General features: G+C 41.2%; 1 protein-coding gene across 4 annotated transcripts in view; it reads right to left on the reverse strand.

Moving 5' to 3' along the window:
- Positions 1-22,890, reverse strand: part of NRXN3 (neurexin 3) — a gene marked incomplete at its 5' end in the record, with an annotated part of 994,726 nt that overhangs the window by 560,196 nt on the left and 411,640 nt on the right. For all 4 annotated transcript variants that reach the window (XM_082000671.1, XM_082000673.1, XM_082000674.1 and 1 more), the window contains 3 exons: positions 2,388-2,507; positions 21,036-21,209; positions 21,702-21,892. In XM_082000671.1, coding sequence (XP_081856797.1) covers positions 2,388-2,507; positions 21,036-21,209; positions 21,702-21,892 — 485 coding nt within the window. The remainder of the gene's footprint in view (positions 1-2,387; positions 2,508-21,035; positions 21,210-21,701; positions 21,893-22,890) is intronic.

Here is a 22,890-nt window from a genome sequence, read left to right on the forward strand (position 1 = left end):
GTTTATGCTAGGAAACAAAAAATCACACTTACCAACAGTTAACTGGGGATGATCTAAAAAGATCACCAAGAATAATTTAAGAGAACACCAGACATGCCATTTAACTCAGAGGCACTGAAATATTTTGCATGAAACACATGGTAATGCAGATTTTTCTGCATTTGGATGTTTGAGCTGAGTAACAGAAACAGAAAGACAAAATATATTCAGCTAGTCCTCCTTTTGCTACCATTTCCACTGTGTAAAACTAGACCTGTTCTATTGACTTCAATATTCCATATTTACATCAGTGGGAGACCACAATTTGCTCATAAAATAGAAATAGCCATCTACCAAATTAATAGAATTAGAGTCCTGTGGTAAAAAAAGTTCTACCAAAGAGCCTGATGCATTTCTAAAGAGCAGCAAGGCTATTATTTAGAGTTACAGAGAAGTTCTCTCCCCCAACATTACTTGCACTAAAATCCAGTCTAAAGAACATGTAATTCAATTAACATACAAGTGCCTGTATTTCCATTAGACTCGGGTATAATAGCAACTATATCTATCATATCCTGTTCCAAAACAGGAACAGGAAGGAAGCCTTCTCCCTCTCCACAACCCACACCACTTCATAACTTCATCAGGTAACCAGGAGTAGAATTATGTTTTCAGTGTCCTGATACAAGGCAATGACTAAAAAGAAAAACACAAAAAGATATTATACGCACTTTTTGAAGATCCTTGCTGAAGTCTCATTGCGTTCCAGGAGGAGTCCACATGACTTACCTTTCCAGACCATTTTGAAACCCACACCCCTCTGTGAGCACTTTTAAATCACCAGCCAGGCCTGACACTGGGAGGCTGGCTACTACATTGCCCATGCCACCTGCACTCATATCAAACCCCCATCTCTTCTCTGCATGGTTTCTAGCTGCCAACTCTAAAAAGCAGCAAGGAATCCCCAATTACAGACATAGGAACTTGTCTTGCTGCCACTTCAGAGCCTGCTCAAAGACATTAGCAACAGCAGAACAAGGACACTGCAACATTCTGGAGCTCTGAAGTCCAGCACTTCAGAAACAGAACAGACAGTATCAATAATCTCTTCAGAGATTTCCAGGACATTGACTTAAATGCAGCCCAACAGGTTTCGAAGTAGGATTTCTTTTACACAACAGGTTTATAACGTGCTGTGGTTAGCAAGTCTAAACTGAATGGCTGAACAAGTAGTGCAAGAATAGGAAACTGGGTGTCCAATTGACAAAAGCAAACCAAAACAAAAATGCAGAAAATCAGAGCCAAATCTTGTGGCTCCAATATGAAATGGGTCTTCTGGACCCAAAGGAGTCATTCTGGATTCCAAAACAACCCAAAACCAGACGTGGCATTACAGCCTATAGATCTGTGTCTGTAGTGCCCTTCTGATACTGTCCTTGTCAAAGTACAAATGCTAATAAGCCTCTCCAATACTATGCTGAGAGAAAGGGGACCAGAGTCCTTTCTGGTCTTAAAATTTACACACACAACAAACCGAATTATTGAGGCCTACCATTATGCTTACTACAGCACTCAATGTTCTCCTTTATTCAGCGCCTTGGAGTGGGGAGGAAAAGGGGACTAACTGTCGCCTTAAATAACAATAGTGGGAAGAGAATAGAGCTGATCTGCTCCCTCAAGGCAGGAGCAAAGACCATATGAGGATGAGCAGAGGGTATGTCTGAAAGCTGATTATCTGCCCCTTACAGGAAGACTTATGGGTTTTGTTCAATTATTTTATCAGAGATCTTAACAGTAATTGTCCAGGAAAAGAACATACAATGTTTTGAGATGAAGCTAATCAATATGCCAAGAAGCACAACACTGTTGTTGTATGTTCAGTTGACAACCTGCTTTTAACTGAACAGTGTAGGAAACAGCACCCTATTTTTCATCTTAGCATACAACTAGTAAGTCAGTAGAAGTCAATCTAGAGCACTGCTCAGCAGTTTTACATGGATTCCATGTCTTTGTCACCGAGGTTTGAATGAAAATCTCAAAGCATAATTCAGTACACAAAACCTAACCATTTTGTACCTATGTAAATATTACACAGAATACATTTAAGTCATTCCTCCTCTGAAACAGGAAATCCATTAGTGTCGATTACCATCATTAGTCTGGTTGAGTTAGCTTTTAAAAAGAAGGAAAAAACCTCAACCCCAACACATACCAAATTGCATATTTTCATTCTAACAAGGAAAAAAGATAACCTGCTGTATGCTTCAAAGAAGCTTTGCAGGAAACAAAGTTTGGCTTTGACACTGGAAAAGTTGTATTTTGACTGTTAGTAAAGCTAATCATGTGTTCTCTGTGTTCCCGTCTGTCAGAACTGACAGCTCACCAATCCAATGGAAACATCTACTTACGGTCATTACACTGGCTCCCAGAATACGAAGTCATGGAACAGTCACAGGTAAAGCCTTCCCATTGCTGATTACAGATGCCCTGATTCGCACAGGAATCTTCCTGGCAGGTAGTACTTGGTCCTGGAGAAAGGAAGACAAGAAAAGCATGAAACAAAGCAGAGAGATAATTTTAGGTAAGCCCACAAAAGCTCCAATTCATCATTACCATTACTATCAGCACCCTCATGCAGAAGAGGAAAAGCACTAACCAAACACTTTTCCACTCTTGGACATGCAAGAAACTCAGATAAAAAGAGCACAAAGACAACTGTATGCTCCACGACAAAACAGCAAACACAGAGCAAAGAGGAAGAGTAAACAGCAACATATTCCCTCTTAAGCAGACTCAACTCATACGTTCGGTGCTTGCTCAAAGAAATTTACTGTAAAATACGGTGTGATGCAAGGATAACAAACACTGCCAGGTTGTTGTGCTTCTCTGGAAGTTTGATTCCCTTGTAGAAATGCAGGCTAGGAAATGGACACATGAAAAGTGCTTCATCCTACCCAAACCATCCTGATGTGTGGATTCAAACTGAGGTTTTAAAGACTCAGTTGGCAAGAACTTTGTTTCACAGGTTCAGAAAAAAACAACCAAACAAAAAAAAAAACAAACAAAAAAACCCCAACCCAACCCCCACCAGAGACTCCGACCAGTCCCATTACACAGGTCCCTCTGGAAACATGTTAATAAAGTCCTCAGAAGGGCATAACATTAGTCCATGACACCTCTCTATTCTGTATCGGTTTCCACAGCCTTTGGGGGAAGCCAAGAAGGAAGCAGCCACTACTAACAGAACAGCTTTTCATTGTTCTGTGGTTTGGAGCTAACAGTTTCTATCCTACTCAGATAAACCTTGCAAAGACACAACCCAAGCAACAGGCAAAAATGCGATCTTCAGATAAGACAGACTCTGAATGACAGCTAGTATGTGATCCGCAAGGAGGTAGCTGGATTCTGGATCACCTGAGAGCAAACGTGAAGCTGCAAGTCACAGATTATAAGAACATAAGTTTAGAAGTTACTTCCTGAGAAAGTATTTCATCTTCAGCATTCTAAACAAAGATATGCCACTCCTGTTGTGACATACTTAAAGTGTACAATTATAGCTGACATACCTACTATTCTGTATCTTGCACTTGTTGGAAAAGAAGAAGAAACAAAAGAACTACAGTAGAAGATCAACTGGCTAGGCAAACTGAGATCAGTTTGTTAACCACCTCCAGTGTAACTCAAAGGTCAATAGTATAAAGATAAAGCAACAACTGCCCTACCCATCCCAGCACCTTCCATCACAGTCTTTGTTAGCAACAGCAATTCTATGAGGCTCACCCTACTCTTCATCACATCAGCACCACCATCCATACTTCATAGATGAGGTAGGAGACACTAAAGTGGAGATAGCATTTTCAAATGTTTTAAAGCAAAATGAAACCCTTCAACCTCCATCTGACACCACCCACACTGTTTTCACCGAGTTCTATAGTTATACAATGTCTTTGATTTTCAGACTGTGCATCTAGGTACTTCCACATTTAACAGCCTTTGTAGAACCTTTCTAACTGGAAGCCCCACATAGAACGGCAGAATGGTTTGGATTGGAAAGTACCTTTAAAGGTCATCTAGTCCAACTTGCCTGCAATGAGCAGGGACATCTTCAACTAGATCAGGCTGCTCAGAGCCCCATCCAACCTGTCCTGGAATGTTGCCAGGGATGGGGCATTTACCACCTCTCTGGGCAACTTCTGCCAGGGTTTCACCACCCTCATGGTGAAAAATTTCTTCCTTATCACTAGTCTAAATCTGCTCTCTTTTAGTTTAAAACCATTACCCCTTTTCCTATTGCAACAGGCACTGCTATAAAAAGTCGGTCCCCATCTTTCTCAGAAGCCCCCTTTAAGTACTGGAAGGCTGCAATAAGGTGTCCCTGGAGCCTTCTCTTCTCCAGGCTCTCAGCAACCCCAACTCTCTCAGTGTGTCCTCATAGGAGAGGTGTTCCATCCCTCTGATCATTTCTGTGGCCCTGCGGCCCTCCTCTGGACACTCTCCAACAGGTGCATGTCTTTCCTGCGCTGAAGGCTCCAGAGCTGGACGCAGTACCTCAGGTGGGCTCTCACCAGAGCGGAGTAGAGGGGCAGAATCCCCTCCCTTGACCTGCTGGTCACGCTTCTTTTGATGCGGACCAGGACACAGCTGGCCTTCTGGGCTATGAGCACACATTCCGGGCTCATGTCCAGCTTTTCATCCACCAGTACCCCCAAGTCCTTCTCAGCAGGGCTGCTCTCAATCCCTTCATCCCCCAGCCTGTATTGATACTGTGGGTTACCCCCTACCCAGGTGCAGGACCTTGCACTTGGCCTTGTTAAACCTGATGAGGTTCACACAGGCCCACTTCTCAAGTCATGTCATGATCCTCCCAACAATTCGAAGACCAAGCCAGGAATGGACTCATAGCTTTGGTGCAGGGCTCCTGCTCTTTCCACCAGATCATCTTTCCCCACTGCAAGAACAGAATGGGTGAATTTCAGTAGCTTTTTAGCTATTTGTTTCCTTACATCTCTCCTGCAATGAGAAGGAACATGTCACTGTCAGTAAAGAGAGAGTTTAACTGAACATTAACCAAAACCTGAGCTTCTTTTACGGTTACACTGTTGGGAAAAAAACCCACAAAACCAAAAAACCACAACAAACCAAAACCCCAAAACCTCAAAGTAGAAGCATAAATGTAAATAACAAAAGCAGACAACAAAATCCCTGAACAAAAATTCACGTATTGAACCGACACCGCAGCAGCAGCCACAAGCATGTTACCATACTTAAAGAAAGTTGAGCAGCATTTTTCAACACTTTTCTCCTTCCCTCCGCCTCTTCTTCCCACCCACCTGACTCTTATTTGCAGCTGTATGAATCCCAGTGGTCTCACTGGCACAATGTGAAGTTAACAGATCACTTCTAGGATTACAACAGTGCTGACAAACTATACAGTGTGGGCTGGTAGCACATGTATGTACATGCTTCCCTCCTGCCTTTATACGTATAAAAGACGTGGATATAACTATGTAGATACACATGCATCAGGCTGCTGTCCAACACTTGCTTCAGACTTCCTATGGCCCAGCAAAAGAAGGGATGACATTTAACAATCTGAAATAGAGTATTAGTTGTCACTTTGCCTAAAATGGAGGATAAGGAACAGGGAACCGATACCTCTCCTGCACGTTACTATTCCATTATCTAACCTCTAACCCTAAATATGAATGCCAGTACTCCTAGAGGTATAAACAGACAAGTTAAATATATTTAAAAAATAAAAACAGAAAGCAATTGTGACTATGGAAACTTGCTGCAGCATACTGTAAACACCCCTACATAGAAGCAAAGCAGAATAGCATTTTCAATGATGTTTCTCTTCTCTTCCTACACTCTTATGAGAGCACTCAGGTTAATCAGTAACTGGACTCGACAATGGGCATCATCTAATGGAGATATCCTTTGTCTAGATACCACAAGAAAAAGGACCAGAAGTCTACTCGAGGAATAAGACTGCACGAGGCCTAGTACCTGCGGCTTGAGGAGTTCACAGTGAGAGAGTCCACAGAGCCAAGGGACTTGAATTCATGACCAGTATTGTGGTTTCTGCATTGTATTTTACAGAAGCCAGCTGTGAAGATGGAAACAGTACTTTCAAAGGAGCCAGAAAAAAAAAAAAATAGGAAAAAACCACACAATGATGAGGAATTTTGAAAGCCTGACAATACCAAAAGGAAGCTTGAAGCCTGATCTGCCATCTTTAGAGTTGGTTGTGATGGCACAGCGTAGATCCTGGGTATTATGCTTTACCTCACTGCTTAGTACTATGGGCCATTGGCATAGTAAAAGGATCTTTGTCTTTGAGAGTTCATCTACTCCCTGCTGCTTACAGTCGTTGCCTGGTGTCATAATCCTCCATCTGTGGCGACAGCATTTTGTTCAGAGCAACTAACAGGGATGTCACAGGTGATTAGGATTTTGGATTAGGGAACAAAGCAACTGAAGCACAGAAAGGCTTATAAAACATGAAGATTGTGTTACAATGCACATATCCTTTAGTGTTAACGAAGAAGGAAAGAGAAGATGACAAACAATTTATATATACAGCAGGAGAACTGGTTCTAAAATACCAATGTCATCAGGGTTCAGATCTATTTTTAATCTCATTCCTTTGGCAACACTTACAGCCATCTGAAAGTATTTAAAAGCAAACTTTCAGAACTAATCTTCACATAATAATCTGAGATACATCTGAAAAAAAAAATCATACTATACTTACTAATTAAAAAAATACACATGCTGACTAATTTTCTCCTTAAGTTTCCACCACCCTGGCAACACTTGCTATTTCTGTTGAGTGCTTTTTGTTCAAAGACCTTGTTTTTGTTGTCTGTTTGTAGCTGGGCTTGGTGCATTGTCTTCTTCATGCCACACGCACAGTGGAAAGTGGAGTGTGCAGTACATCTAGAATAAAAGTGGAGAAGTCTCCAGTGCAGAAAAGCATCCCTGCTAGCAGAAGCACAACTTGCTCCATCTCCTCCTGTCCAGATTAAGCCTACCAACAGAGGCAACTCCTCAGGAACATGAGATGGCAAAGCAGAATTCTTCAACAATGTCCATTTGATCTTTATTTCTACATCTCTAATTTTTACTGGAACAGCTCAGTATCTGAGGACTTGCAGGATCTTCCCTCCCTGGGAAGGAGTCCAGTCTTACACTTATCTTCCAAGTTACATAGCTAGATGTATGATTTATTAGTTTTACCTCTATGTATTTGAAGAAAATCACCTTAGAGTATAGTAGCCAGATCTCTCATCCATATTCTGCTTGGAAAAAGTACTTTGTTGCCCTAACTCTTTCTGGTAGTTTCAGCAGTATGGTAGGCTTTTCTTTGCCCTGAAACTAAAAAAATTGAATTCTACTGCTCAGGATTGCTAAAACTGCTATGTTTCATCCCACAGGTGGGTGCATTTCACTGGCAAAAGAAGTCATTCACACTGTGTCATTTCAAAGCTCTTTACAGCAAAAGGAACTTTAGGAATAAGACAGTATTTGTTTATCATTCTTCTGAGTTACATGAGGAATTTGGTTTCTTTATACAACAGCTGCAGGATTATAACACAGCTACTTCATGCTTTGATCATAACTAGCAATAAGCATTAAGCTAAGCACATCATTCTTGGCCTTCACACATCAAAAATTCACTTCTATTGAAAAGAAAATACCATTTGTGTTAATGTTATTTTCTCAGTAAGATGAAGTTCTGCAACAGGCAAGTTTCAATGGCACCATAGGTCCATTTTCACTCTCCATCTCCTTAAGTGCTCCCATCTTTTTTCCTTGTAACTTCAAAGAGGTTAGGAAGAAATAGGAAAGTAACACACACAAGACATCTTTACTGTCTTTGCAGAGTAAGGTGCTTCTTTTGTCCTACAGCTCCTAAATTGCAAATGCCATCAAGCACTGAAATATCTTTACCACTACCACTCAGACATTATGGACGGGCAATTTATACCTGTGATAAACGTACAGTCTATTTCTATCAGCACTCCTCTTTCATAACCAGTAATAATCTGCTTTTTTTAATTCAAAGTGCAGGCCCAGTACAGCACAAAGAGGCATCAAGTCTTGTAAACCATATGCATTAGGCACAATATAAACTTGTTCCAGGACTCACTGTTAGTGCAGGTTAAGCAGGAAATGAAATTAATCCAGCTAAGTGTTCCAATTTTAGAATAACTTGTAATTGGCTTTTTTTCCTGAGGAAAAAGTGAGCAAAATTGAGACTGAATCCCATGGAACCATCACTTCACTGAATGGACCACACCTCGTATGCTGCAGCTGTCAAATACCAATGGTGGCATGTTGACACGTACTAGCACAAAGTTAAGAAACTAAAGTGTAGTCAAGGTTCAGGGCACAATTCAAAAAGTTAGAACCTGTATTTTGAGCCACAGGTGGCAGAAAGCAGGAATATCAGAGTGACTTTAATTTAGCGAACTAGAACCAAAAAACCAAAGGGATTTTCAAGGATTGCAAGGCCAGCTCTTCAAGTTCTCTCAGTTTCAGATTTTGTTAGGAACTCATTGTCCCTTTCATCACCTAAAAAAGGTTAGACATGTGGCAGGTTCCATATTTAAAGTTACCCATTGTCAGAAAAAAATCAAAACCCAGCATTCTGCAGTCCTCTGAAAATACAGCCATTTATTTCAGTGCATCAATAGAACCTGAACTCTTCATTCACCTGATGTCCATTATGGCACCAAGTCTTCCTATTCCAAATATGGGGCTGGTCTAAAAATTTCAGAGACTGGGACTTGTTAAAACAACCAATATTCAAGTCTCCTACAGAAAGTACATTTACCTCAAGGTGACAGGAGAAGGGAATCAGCAGCAATTACAATTTACAGAGGATGGATCTAGAAGGTGGTGGGGTTTTTTTTCCCCTCCATGAAACCTGGCATATGCCTATCTTCCTCTCTCTTTTCACTCTGCCACTTACCATCTCTAAGCAACCTAAAAAGTCTTAAGCAAAGTGCTCATACACATGCTGGTGGGGGGGGGGGGGAAACAAACAAAAAAACACCCTACCAAAAAACCCCAGCCGTACAATAAAAAGTCAACTGCATAAAAAAGAAGTATGTCTTGACCTAAAACGGGACAAGAAAATGCAAATGGGGTAAAGGAAGCAAACACCATTCAAACACAGAAACTAAAAGCAGAAAGAAAAACCTGAGAGGACGGTATGTGAACAGCCTCCACTGCAAATCATAGCAGTACAGAAGTACCAGGCCTCATGGCCTATTCTGAAATAGCCAAACCTATTCAGCAAAGGTTGGTTTCCTGAAAAGCCAATAATCCACACTGTATACTCAAAACAAATGTTTCCCCTTAGGCTTCAATGTGATCAGGTGTCTCCATCTGAAGGGGAAATATTCCTGTAGGGTTAAGACCTCTGTAACAATATAAGCTTGAGCTGGAATCTCCACAACTGTGACAAGCCTTTAGGTTCTGAAGCCTTTAGGTTTTCTGAGGAAAAATCAAAACAACAAACAAATCTGTTCTGGGACCTCTTCTTCATCCTGCATCCACCCCACTGGATGATAAATATCAAGCAGGAACTCCTTGGAATGCATTCTGAATTCTGATGGGCACACAAGTGGCTGGAGATAACAGCAGGGGCTGTGGCCAGAGAGACACAATACTTGCTGATATCTAACATGAGTCCCAGATTTCCTGTCAGTTTGAATGGATGGCACAAACCACCTTAATCCTAAAGCTAATTACACCCCGGCATACTTCCAGGATGCTTTTTCTCCTCACATCAGTCCCAGCCTATGTATCTTTCCTATTCTTTCAAATCTCATCCTTCACCACTTTCAGTTATATAAACTTCAGAAATCCCCTAGAGGTAGCACCTAATACTCTCTAAATACCTAACCTCTTTAGAACAGGGTACTTCAACTTTTTACAGCTGGGAATAGGCCAGAGATGCCAGCAAAATGTAGCTGCAGTCAGATGCTCCACATGCATAGAGCACAATACATCACACTAACTTCTGCCTACCTCTGGGCTGTCAGACCTTTCTAGATTCAATGTTTCATATACATCCAATGGCTAAAATTACCTCAGGCTGTCAGTATCTTTATCTGTTGGGTAAGAGGGTGCCTCCTCTTAGTGGATGAGGGAAAGGCTGTGGACGTTGTCTACCTGGACTTTAGTAAAGCCTTTGACAGCGTCTCCCACAGCATTCTCCTGGAGAAACTGGCGGCTCGAGGCTTAGACGGGTTTACTCTTCGCTGGGTGAGGAACTGGCTGGATGGCCGAGCCCAGAGAGTTGTGGTGAATGGCGTTAAATCCGGCTGGCGGCTGGTCACGAGTGGTGTTCCCCAGGGCTCGGTTCTGGGACCAGTCTTGTTCAATATCTTTATAGATGATCTGGATGAGGGAATTGAGTGCTCCCTCAGTAAGTTTGCAGATGACACCAAGCTGAGTGGGAGTGTTGATCTGTTGGAGGGTAGGAGGGCTCTGCAGAGGGATCTGGACAGGCTGGATCGATGGGCAGAGGCCAACTGTATGAGGTTTAATAAGGCCAAGTGCAGGGTCCTGCACTTTGGTCACAACAACCCCATGCAACACTACAGGCTTGGGGAGGAGTGGCTGGAGAGCAGCCCGGCGGATAGGGACCTGGGGGTGCTGGTTGACAGCCGGCTGAATATGAGCCGGCAGTGTGCCCAGGTGGCCAAGAAGGCCAACAGCGTCCTGGCCTGTATCAGGAATAGTGTGGCCAGCAGGAGCAGGGAAGTGATTGTGCCCCTGTACTCGGCACTGGTGAGGCCGCACCTTGAATACTGTGTTCAGTTTTGGGCCCCTCACTACAAGAAGGATGTTGAGGTGCTGGAGCGTGTCCAGAGAAGGGCAACGAAGCTGGTGAGGGGTCTGGAGCACATGTCTTATGAGGAGCGGCTGAGGGAACTGGGGTTGTTTAGTCTGAAGAAGAGGAGGCTGAGGGGAGACCTTATCGCTCTCTACAACTACCTGAAAGGGGGTTGTGGCGATGAGGGTGTTGGTCTCTTCTCCCAAGTAACTAGTGATAGGACAAGAGGAAATGGCCTCAAGTTGCGCCAGGGGAGGTTTAGATTGGATATTAGGAAAAATTTCTTCACTGAGAGGGTGGTCAGGCATTGGAACAGGCTGCCCAGGGAGGTGGTGGAGTCGCCATCCCTGGAAGTGTTCAAAAAACGTGTGGATGTGGCACTTCAGGACATGGTTTAGGGGACATGGTGGTTCTGGATTAATGGTTGGACTTGATGATCTTAAAGGTCCTTTCCAACCTAGTGATTCTGTGATTCTGTGATTCTGTGATTCCTAATATGCTTCTGCCTATTAACAACTGCTACAGTGATAAACTATTTACCCATTAAAATTTCCTTGGTTCCTCCAAATATATTTTTATTCTTTTCTAGTGAGCCATAGAATGACAAACCCTACTTAAAAACACAGATGATATTCTGAAGCAAAGGTAATTGCTACTTGCCTACACCTAGAATATGGAACAGGAATAGTTTAATTTGAAAATTGTATCTATTGCATTACATCAGGTCAGCAATGGCACCAGGTCTCCACAGTGAACATGGTGAATATAAAAGGAAATTATGAAATGCATGGTTAAAGCCATAAAAACTGAATTCTAGTGATATGTAAAATGCTGGGAAGTCTTGTCTCTATCTCAGAGAATGAAAGAGGAACACTCCACATGTTTTCCTCTGACAGCAAAATCTTAGACTAAGCCTGTGGCTTAGACACAAAATTTCACGGTGATTAAGCTGGTACCATAACAGATACCATTTGGGGCTTTGGAGTGTTAAACAGAGACACACTGTTCAATGCCTCTGACTTCCCCTTATACCTGAGAACATTCTCTCATTTTCCATCAAAAAGGAAGAGCATTTTCTTAAACTTCCACAACATTCAGGAACAAGTTAATTTTGTACTCTATATTGCAGTCTTTTTAGATGAGTTGAGAAGTATGCTTTCACTATCATGTTTAAAAAAATAAACTTTCAACACCATGGAAAATATCTCTGCAGTTATACTAGGATTAAAGTCCTATTAATTCCTAATAAACAAGTTTCCTCACATCCTGGGGAAACAAAGTATTTGTACGTAACTGTACCATTAATCCTTCCTTCATGATATGTCTCCTAAGAATTATCCTTCATCAAACTGGTTTTCTGTCAGCACTCTTTACCCTATCAAGTCTCTAATTCAAGGGGCATGTTCTCAATTACTATCAGGCCTCGCCTCTCTGAGCCATCTTCCTTGGTTTCTCCCAGCTTTTCCCTTGAAGCTATTTTCAGTGTTTTTAATGGCTTTCACTTGAGTAACTTTAGTATTTTAACACCATCCACATAGTCCTCAACCTTTCAGCAACCTCCAACATTACCGATTGATCCCTTTTTACTTAGCAGGCAATAGTAACAAAAGACATCAGTAAGTTTCGTGTGAGGATCAACATCATAAGAGATCTCCATCTGCTTTGTAAAAAATTAGAGATTACCCAGTAAAAGTTTCTAAAAAGACTTGGGAGATTTGCAGGTACAAAAGGATCATGCATGACCACTCGTATGTTTGATCAATTATGGCTTGTAAAATGCCATATAACTACTAAGGGAATTTATAGTTACTAGTTCATGGGTTTTTCTAAACTGAAATTCCATAAAGTTATTTATGTGGTTTGGGTGTTTTGTTTTGTTTTTGGTTTTGGGGTTTTTTTCCCCACCAATCCCCGCCCCCCCCCCAAGTCTAAGTTAAAAACCTAGTTTTTACCTCCTGGTCTCACTCCTTAAGATCACTACTGAAGAATCCAAGTAAGCTTTTCGGGTTGTAAAGCTCTGAGGGCATTCTATGTCTTTACACACAGCAGCTATTTGCCTGAACAATCATTAGGCATTTCAGGAAATCAACCTGTGTTTTTATGGCTATCCAGAGATTGATGCAGTCAAACCCCCCAGGTCAACGAAAACCCCTCCATTGTTTGCCATGTCCTTCTTCAACCCAAAATATCCCCTCCAGAGGGGCTGGGGTTTGTCATTCATGTTCCTGTCTCAGAGGTGTGACTGCATCCAGTAAAAGGCACAAAACGTTGCATAAAAGCATCTTTCAGTTCAAACCAGTAATGGGGAAGAAGAACCTTCTCTACCTTGCAGGTCAGCTTTGGTCAACTCAACTTTGTTAGCAAAAAATAATAAAAAAAACAAACAAACAAAAAAAGCAAAAACAAGAAACAACAGGTTAGTATAAAGGCAGATAAACCAGGGTCACATAACTTTAAACAAATGAAAGCAATTAGTATAACCATCACAGCCAACATGCATAATCAATACATGCAGGACTGACAACATAAGCAACAAAGACAGAGTGATGTGGCTACCTCCAACCAACCAAGCAACAGAAAACAAAACCACATACAAGAAAGGAAATGCATTTCATTCACACACACAAGGTCACAGAATTTACAGATAATAGAAAGAGAAGGGAAAAAAAAAAATCACATTCTTAACACCCACCTCTCAGCATTTACCAATAATTTAAGAGAGCTTGTGTCTTTTGAGAAATACTTAGAATCCATTTAAGTAAAAAAAAAAAAAAAAAAATCTGTTTTGACTTTCAACACACTAGTCAACAACATTTTTCTGTTGTTTCTACATCCAGGATCCAGATCTGAACTGAAATCTGCTGTGTCTCATTAAAGCACAGACTGCCCTGGCTTTTTGCCCCAAGTGGATTTATTGCCAGAAAACCAGAGGGGACTGATAACTCTGGAAGACAACCATCTCTGTTTATCCCAAGAAGTGAGCTTGACACTGGAGGTAAAGTGACAGTAAAACCTTGCCCCTTCACAAGCTGTGGCCTGCTCATGAATTTCAACACATCCTTAGGAAAACTTGCATTGATAAGCAAGGAGGTAGCTCAGGCTTTAGACCCTTATCATCTTCATCAGTCTCATCAGAGCAGTCAACAGAAGGGACAGTAGTACAAGCTTACTGTTTCACCCAGATGAGAATGATCATCTTATCTGTGGTCAAGTCATAGTCCACATGGCAAAAGGGAATCATAAAGCTACCAAGTCTGACTGACTCACTTTCTGAAAATTGCAGCGCATAAAAAGCAAAACAAAACAATACCACCAATGCTCTTCATTTAGGCCCAGGATTATTTTTTTTTTCTTTTTAAAGGAATCCAGATCACAAGGAAGCCACATAGATTTTTATACCTTGATTCTAAGTTTTCTCTTTCAGCATGGAAAAGGCAGAGGACAAACATGGGAGTACAGGCAGCAGGTCCTGAACCTCTTGCCACTGACGGTTATATATTTCTATTATACAGCACAATGGGAACAACAAAACATCAAATCACTGACCTCATTGCTCAAAACATGGGTATTTAAGAAGCACATACTCACCTTTATAACCTTCTGTTCTTAAAAAGTTCTAATATCAACAGCTGATATTGAAGAGAGATTGACAGCTCTCCCTTTCTCCCATTGTCTCTTTTTACATTTACAACCCAATAAATTAGAACTGGCATGTACAGATGCCATTTCTTGTGGTTCCTATGAATTTTACCATTCTGAATCTTTGCTATTGTTTTACAGCTCACAAATGACACAAGATGGCAATTACCTTCCCTTTTGAGCTAGTTAGACTTTTCTTTCCAATTCCAGAATTGCTCTACTACATAGAGCCATAAAATCTCCAGAGTTCTTTAAACAAAATGCAAAAGAAGGGCAGGGAGGGGTGGAAGGAGGAAGATGATGCATGGAGAAATGCATCTTCCTCGACACGTATGCTAACAAAGTAATTTCTGTGTAACAAAAACTCTTCCTAACTGCCCTGCTTCTCATCTTCTTTGTAGCTGAGCTGGAGCAAAGCTTATACTTGTTCCATAACGCCAGTACCATTCTGACAATGGAATATAAAAGCATAAAGAACAGGAGAGCTGTCAAACCATCATGGAGTAAATTAACACTCCACTCCTCAATGGACAACCTTTGATTCCACAGAGAAAGTGAAGTATCACCAGATTTGAAGTTTCACTACTGAGCAGATGAAGGGTGAAATCCTTTCTGACATTAGCCTGTTGTGAGATTTTAAGCATGATATTAGCTTTTTTTTTCCCCACATACTGCTTAATATGCAAAACATGTTTCTGATTATCCAGCCTGTATGTGTCATTCATGTTTTTCATGCACCAGTGAATTCCAAAGGTTAACTATAATATTCCATGGAAAATAGCACAAGATTATGATTTTACTGCAGGAACTGGAAGAAGATTAAATCAGGACAAAAAAAGTCCCAAAACATCTGGTACAGTGTCAGCCAGTTTAGTAATAATCACTCTCCTTTGTGAGAAGCTGTTATCAGTGGAACAGGTGAGGAAAGGTAAACAGAAGAAGCCTCCACACCTCTAAAGCACATAGAAAACTACCTTGTAGAAGAAATACAATGTTCTTTAACCACTGCTGTTCAGTTTGTTTGGCTGGGGGCAGGATGGGGTGAATGTGAGTATTTAGAATGTGCAGCTGAATTTCAGATAGCTCTAAGGTCCAAGGTAAGCAACATAAAGATGTCCAAATAAAGGAAAGGAAAACACAGGAGAACATATGGCAAACAAATAAAGAGGTGAAAAAACACCCCAAATGCAGGAGGTATTTATTAATATTTAAGGCAATATCTTTAAACTCTACAAAAGGTTGGGCATCTGCTTGACTTCTTCCAGGACTAATGAGGAAAAAAACAGTGCGTCACTCATTCTTGACTTTTGTGGATGGAATAAACTGATCCATTCACCTAATAGTAAGACCAGGAATGAAGTGCTCAACAAAGAGGATAGATTTTACAAGTCTAGAATCAAGACAGAGCTGATGTGAAGTTTAAATTTCTTTACTTTCAAGCAGGGAAAGAAGATCACCTGGAACAACTTCTTCCATCCTCCAACTCTTGCATACACACCACAGGACAAATATTCAGCCTGTGTTACTCAGACTCAGGAGCTGTATAAAAATTTCCAACCACAGCCCACAGCTGGAGACTGGAGAGAACCAGGTCATGACAGAGGGCTTCTTTTCCTCAGTTTCTAGTGATTTGCTCATCTCTAGACACCTCCACTCACTACCTCAAAGTGCTCTGCAAGACATTGTTGAATTTCATACTCTCATCACAAATAGATGAACACCATGCACATATTTTATGGGTGTGGGAGAGCAAGGCCCAAAGTGGCAGACTTGCCTGCAAGCTTCCAGTAGAAGTGGTCCCCCGATATTAAGTCCTTTCTGAGAATTGATTTCATCTCTTCAAAGTGATTGGTAGCCTGACACAACAATGACGTAAGGACTAGTTAAGTCTTAACCACTTCCCTACCTTTTGTACCTTTTCTCTCAGGCCCTCTCACCAACCTCTTTTTTTGGGTGGTGGTAGGGAAAGGCCCCTCTTGTTACGTAAAAGATGGTGATGAAAGGTACAGTTAGCATGAGAGCTAAAGATACTCTGTGGAAAATTAATAAATATATTAGTATAATGTCATTATTCTGAAACTTCATTCTTCCCACAGTTCTATATAGCACATCAACCCAGACCAGATTTTACACACCAGGCAGCAGGAAGGTTTCTGGCTTTGCTAAATACCTTCCAGGGAAACACAAGCTGCCACTACAGATCTGACCAGACCTTCAAGATCAATGAAGAGCTGCCTGTTGTTCCTGAAAAATCAGAAATGCAGCAATAGCAAAAGAGCAATGAAAATAAACCAGACCACCACAATAAAAAAAAGAAGGGAGGGTGTGTCGTGGTGCCTTAACTCCATGGGCTCATTTGACACTTCAGACACTTTTGGGTTCTCTTCTTCCAGATAATTACCCACAAAATTCTTTGCCAAAAGAGATGGTCCTACAGGACACATCAAAACACAAAACAGGTCAGTGTGGCAGCTAACACCTTGTCCAGCACACTGGTGACTGAGAGGCAGACTTCAAATGCTGAGACCTTAAGTTTGTCCAGCACACAAGAAAGCCACATAATGCAAAAGGAAGCTGACATTCAGCCAACAAACAGGATAAAGAGGTTACTTGGCTGTGCTATCTTAAACAAATCTTAAACATAGATAATTTAAAGAAATTATAGTAATAAAACTGATCGGCAATCAGATATAAAGTAATTCTTGCCTTAGGTCTTCAAATTCTTTTTTTTTTTTTTTTTTTTTTAGCACTACTACACGCTATTAAACACCAGCCACTTTCAGTGTCATGTATGCCTGCAATTCAGTTAATGACTCCTATATATGGCCTAAGAATGCTTTGGGATTCTCCAGGTCCTAAAAGAAAAAGCTCTTACATAAATATCATTTATATTGAAAGTGCTTCCTCTCCTGCTCAAATAGGAGCACTGCTTTACCCATCACTGGAATGCAGCTAGTTGCATAATGTGGTAGGTTTGTGCTTTGTGGTGCACAATAAGGCTGAATTATGCTCAAGCACATACGAAGAACAGTGTGGCCAAGGAAGTTCAATGGCTTGCTCATACCGAATAAAAGGTGGCAGTAGAACTGTCCTGGTTTCAGCCAGGATAGAGCTTGTTTTCTTCACAGAAGCTAGTGTGAGACTGTGTTTTGGATTTGGGATGAGAAACTGTTGATAATGTGCTGATGTTCTGGGTTGTTGCTGAGCAGTCAAGGACAGTCCAGCTTCTTGTGCTGGCCTGCCAGCGAGCAGGCTGGGGGAGCACGGGGAGCTGGGAGGGGACACAGCCGGGACAGCTGACCCAGGCTGGCCAAAGAGATATTCCCTACCATACGACGTCATGCCTGGTACATAAACTGGAGTTGGCCGGGGGGCGGAAATCGCTGCTCGGGGACGAGCTGTCGATCACGGGGTGGTGAGCAATTGCTGTATTGGGCATCACTTGTTCTTGTACATTCCTTTGTTGGTATTATCATTGTTGTTCCCTTCTTTCCTTCTGTCCTATTAAACCGTGTTTATCTCAACCCACGAGTTTTTTTTTTTTTCCCAATTCTCTTCCCCATCCCACTGCGGGAGGGGGAGTGAGCGAGCGGCTGCGTGGTGCTTAGTTGCCGGCTGGGGTTAAACCACGACAAGAACCAAGAAAAATAATGTTATTTTCCTATCAAAACTTGTGAATCTTAATTGGTGGTATGGAAATATAGGGTACTGAAATATACGAATAGAGATAACAAATGCAAACAGGATGTAACAATGTCACCTATTTGCGGCAGTACTGGTCTGTCTTAGGTGGGACAGTGCTGTCTGCTGACCTACACCTCACATTCTACTGTTCTCCAGGCTTCCTTCCTCCCCACATCCTTTGATTCTACCCAAGATCAAACTGACAATTTCAGAGAAAATGGCTGCCATCTTGTAACCTCCTCTGCTGCTGAAAGCAAAGCTGCAACAAGTGACAAGCATTAGAGAATTCTTTCTCACACTGCATTTGGAAGATAAGGTTCATATGAGGGGATGGGATGACATTCCTTTAGGCATGCATGTTCTCATCATATGCACGGTCCTACTGCCCTTCATGATGAAATAAGGACATGTTCTGCAAATTAACACACAGCACAACTATTCTCACCCAAAAAGCCTGCAAGTGTTTATTACAAACACATTTAAACATCATGAGACAGCAAGAACTTCAGCCCTTCAAAATGTTGTTAAGACTACACCCAAGATCACTTCAGATAGAAACAAAACAGGGAGACTTAAATAAGGACCGAACATGCTTTGAGTTTTTCTTTCCTTAGAAAAATGAGAGATAGGCATGACTTTCACTGGCAGAAAGAACAGGCACCAGCAGGCAGCAGTCAAGATGTGAGATGAAGCCTTGGGGATTGCTGTAAAAAAAAAAAACCCAAATGAAACAGCTTTCTGGTGACCTATTTCTCGGGTTTTTTTACTAATCCTAAACATTTTGGCAAAGAGAATGGATTCCTCTTCAGCAGTTCCCTTGGTATGAGCAGGGACCATTCAGGAAGACAGCATGGGCACTGTTTTGCAAGATCAAGTTCTTCTAAAGGCAGAACAAGGGCCATCATTGAGCTTCCCACACAGATTTTTAGGTCTGTCTCCATTTTTGAATCTTGTTTGAAGGTCTTTAGAAAAGAAGGGGAAGTCACATTCCTGACATTTCTAAGAGTGAATCAATCTCCACATTCAGGTAGCAGCTGTGCTGGTACCAGATTAGCACACACGGTGTTACATGTTTTGGGAGCAGCACTGACAATACACAACCGTCATAATAGGACACTAAAGCAAAGAACTACACTGGGTACAGAGGAAGGAAACCCCGTAGCTCCAATAATGGTGTAGTCTTCCAGGAAAGCATCATTATTCGGTTCCTGAGCCACACACAGAACACCAGGTTAGTCTAATGAGAGATCCTCTGAAGGAGAAGAGCTAGTAGAGATAACATGCAGGCTATAGAGCCAACAGATAATTTTAAATAATTTTAGATAATTTTAAGTTAATTTTAAATAGAATTACCAGAAATCACTAATATTAAAGAATAGCTTTCACTGCACCAAGAATAATCAGAAAAGACATTTTCAAAAAAACCCAAACGGATTTTCTTTTTTCCTTGAACCTTGTAAACAACACCACAGAAAAAGTACTCTACTTTTGGAATTTTGGCTCTGCTACAAATGGGCAAAGCCACAAGTTCTGCTACACTATGCTCATTCCCACAAGGAACAGTGTGGTTAACAGACACTATTAAACACTGCAGAGGCAGAAAAAAGAACAGCCTATAGCTGTGCAGCACCTTCCGATACTGTGAAATTGGACTCGACATTGAGCAAGCTCCTGTGACAGGACACAAAATTCTCACAAACCAGAGTATTATTGTGGGAGAGTGGAAGGAGATCTGAGGCACAGGAGCTGCCAGCCAACAAGAACACTGGGAGACAAAGAAGGGCGTGGACTGCCAGCTTGATGTTTCATGAATACTTAAAGACAGCACTATGATGATACTTTCAATCCTAAGAAGGGACAGTCTCAGCAAGTGGCAAGGCATGATGTAACCTATAATCTTGACACAGCAGGGAAATATGATCAAAGAGTAATTTCGCTTTGTGAAGTCCTGTCTTGAAGGATCAGTTAGGGACATTCATCTTCATGCAAACACGCATACCAGACAACTTTACTGATAAAACTATCGTCCTCTAGTGACTGGTAGCCAACACAGCAGACTGGTATTCAGTGGAGCTAGACATAACGGTGATTTTTCATTTAACCCAGCCAGCAAAATCTTGTGTTTTTTGATGCTAAGTATCTCAAGTGCTTTGGCAATTGATGCCAGATGCATGTTACTGAGTCAGTGCTGCTGATGTCAATATCCTTTTCATTAATGGGAGCTTAGCAGGAACAGTAAATTATTTAAAGCAGCTTCAAGAAATTACTACTATTTACATGCTTCAAAAAGTCACTCAGCACATTTATTTCTAAACTGGCTAGAAAAGAGAAATTACAGAAGAGAAAGGTTTTCCAGACAGCAGAGACAATGCTAGGGAATAGCCCTCAGTGCTTTCATTGGAGGCCCACCTGCTCCAAATGGAACCCCTGTTTTGGTCCAGTCTTCACCCTTCAGTTCCTTCTATCTTCCATTTCCCCTGCCTCTACTTGGTCTTCAAAATACTTACTTCTGTGGTTCCCACAAAAGGGCACTCTGAAGCACAAGTGAATTGAAGGCTCTTTCAAAGTATTTTAAGAGTACTGTAATGTTAATAAACCACTCTGAGAAAAGCACTAGCAAATAGTAGTCCATTCCAGTACCATCCTTTCTGCTACTGGAAGTACCACCTCATAGGGGATGGAGTATGCAAGAGAACAGCTGCTAAGCTGCTCACACAAGTTAGCTATCCTTAAACTGCATGAGAGACACAAGCGTAGTGAGGGATGTCACAATGAAAGCAAACTAATGAAATGGACAGTAAGGTGGACAAGTAGATGCACAGGGGACAGCAACGAAGAAGGCAGTGCTTGAAAGAGAAACTTCTGAAATCAATTATACCTTCGCATCCGCGTTCTATCTGCCCACTGCGGTGCAGAGCATCATTGATTAGATCAGGCAGGCGCCCATTCAAGTCCACAGATGCTAGACAGCCTTGAAATCCATCACGTGAGGCCACAAGCTTTGGGAGGTTGCTGTACATGCCTTGAGCTAGGCCAGCAATGTAGAGATCACCTGGAAGAGAAAGTGGTAAACATACAAGAAGGAGGAGTTTACATACCTTCTAAAATGGCTTCCCTCCCTGTCCAGACATGAATATAGCAAGCTGAACAACTGCTCAGAAAAGGTTAAAAACAGAGCAAGATATTGTGCAAGAAGTCATTTCTGCCTCCTTTCCTACACGGAAAAAAATCACCACCACCAAACCAAAGACAAATAAACACCACCACTTGCCCCCCCCCCCCCCAAGTCAAAAAACAGTTGTAATTGCATCCTAACTAGGAAAAAATATACGATGACAATCAATTTCTGAAAAAGCAAAATATGACAAACTATTCTGCTACAGGAAGTTGCCAAACAGAGAAAGAGAAAAAATAAATTGAAAGCCAAAACCAGCAAATTCCAGATTTAGTGTTCTATAATGCATAGTTTCTGCAAGCTTTTTCTTGTTTACTGGTTGAGCCCTGCAAGAATAATGGGGGGAACTCTCAGGCTTGTAGAATTTACCTTTAAGATCCAGATTTTTGGCACCATTGATAACCTGAGTGACCATCTTAGTGTCCACCTTTAGGCTGTGTGTGTTGCTGTTATCTCTGGTGATGACGACATTGTGCCATTGGTTGTCATTAAGAGGACGATCACTGTTGCCTTTGATAACATTAGGTCCATTTCCAAGGTCAAACACATAGTGTATATACCTATAATCATAGCAAGAACTAGTTAAAATTGTGTGAGAACTGCAGCAGTACTGACCCTTATTCTAGTCAGACTTGATACATTAACTTACAAAAGTCATGAAGTGAGGTATCTCTGGGTTAGAAGGTTCTAGTAAGCCCAAATATTAGCCACTGATTTGAAAAGATATAGTTGTTTCTTTTCTACCAAGAAAGTGTAACAATTAGTATTTTGAGATGACAACATTTTCAGTAATCAGATTCTAGCTATAAAGCTCCTCTTTTTCACAAAGTTCTTGCAGATCCACAAAAACCCTGTCTGTGCATGTAATTATTTTTTAAAATTGGTAAGATCAATAAATGTGCTGGGGAGCAACACTAGATATGCTTATTTGGGGCATATATTCCCCAGATTCATTCTGAGTTTTTAATAACTCCCTTAAGAAGTTAATTGGGAAACTCACTCAAAATATTGTACTAAGATTCACATAAGATTCTAGGTTTATTCAAACAGCTGGAAAACAATTAGCAAAGATTTCGGCAAAAAGAAAAGACCCTAACGAAGACTGAAGTCATAGGAGTGTTACCCTGAATTATTTATATAGTTCAAACACAGAAATCCACCTGAGGATAGAAAAGAAATATTCTTCTCAGAAAGGAAAAAAAAATCCAACAAAATTAAACCCTCAGATCATCAGGAGCTCGTGACTCTTGCTTTTTTTATTGCTCAGTGTCCCACTTACAGAAATATGTGCAAAGTTAAAAATGAAACCGTTTGAACTATAGTTATACTGAAATGAACAGGACTAGTACACTGTATTTGTCGGAAACATGTCTACTATGACTAGATGAGTCTAAAAGATGAGTCTAAAATTTGTTCAGCTAACAAAGGATTTTTTTTTTTAATAAGCTCTTGGTCTTGCAAAAAGAATATAGTGGCTCAAAAGCAAGCTGAGTTTGCTTTTCCTCAAGTATCACCAGCAGAAATACAAATTCAGCAACCCATATGCTCTTTTTTCCTT

Source organism: Phaethon aethereus, assembly GCF_964289735.1.
Source record: "Phaethon aethereus genome assembly, chromosome: 5".
Lineage (NCBI taxonomy): Eukaryota > Metazoa > Chordata > Aves > Phaethontiformes > Phaethontidae > Phaethon > Phaethon aethereus.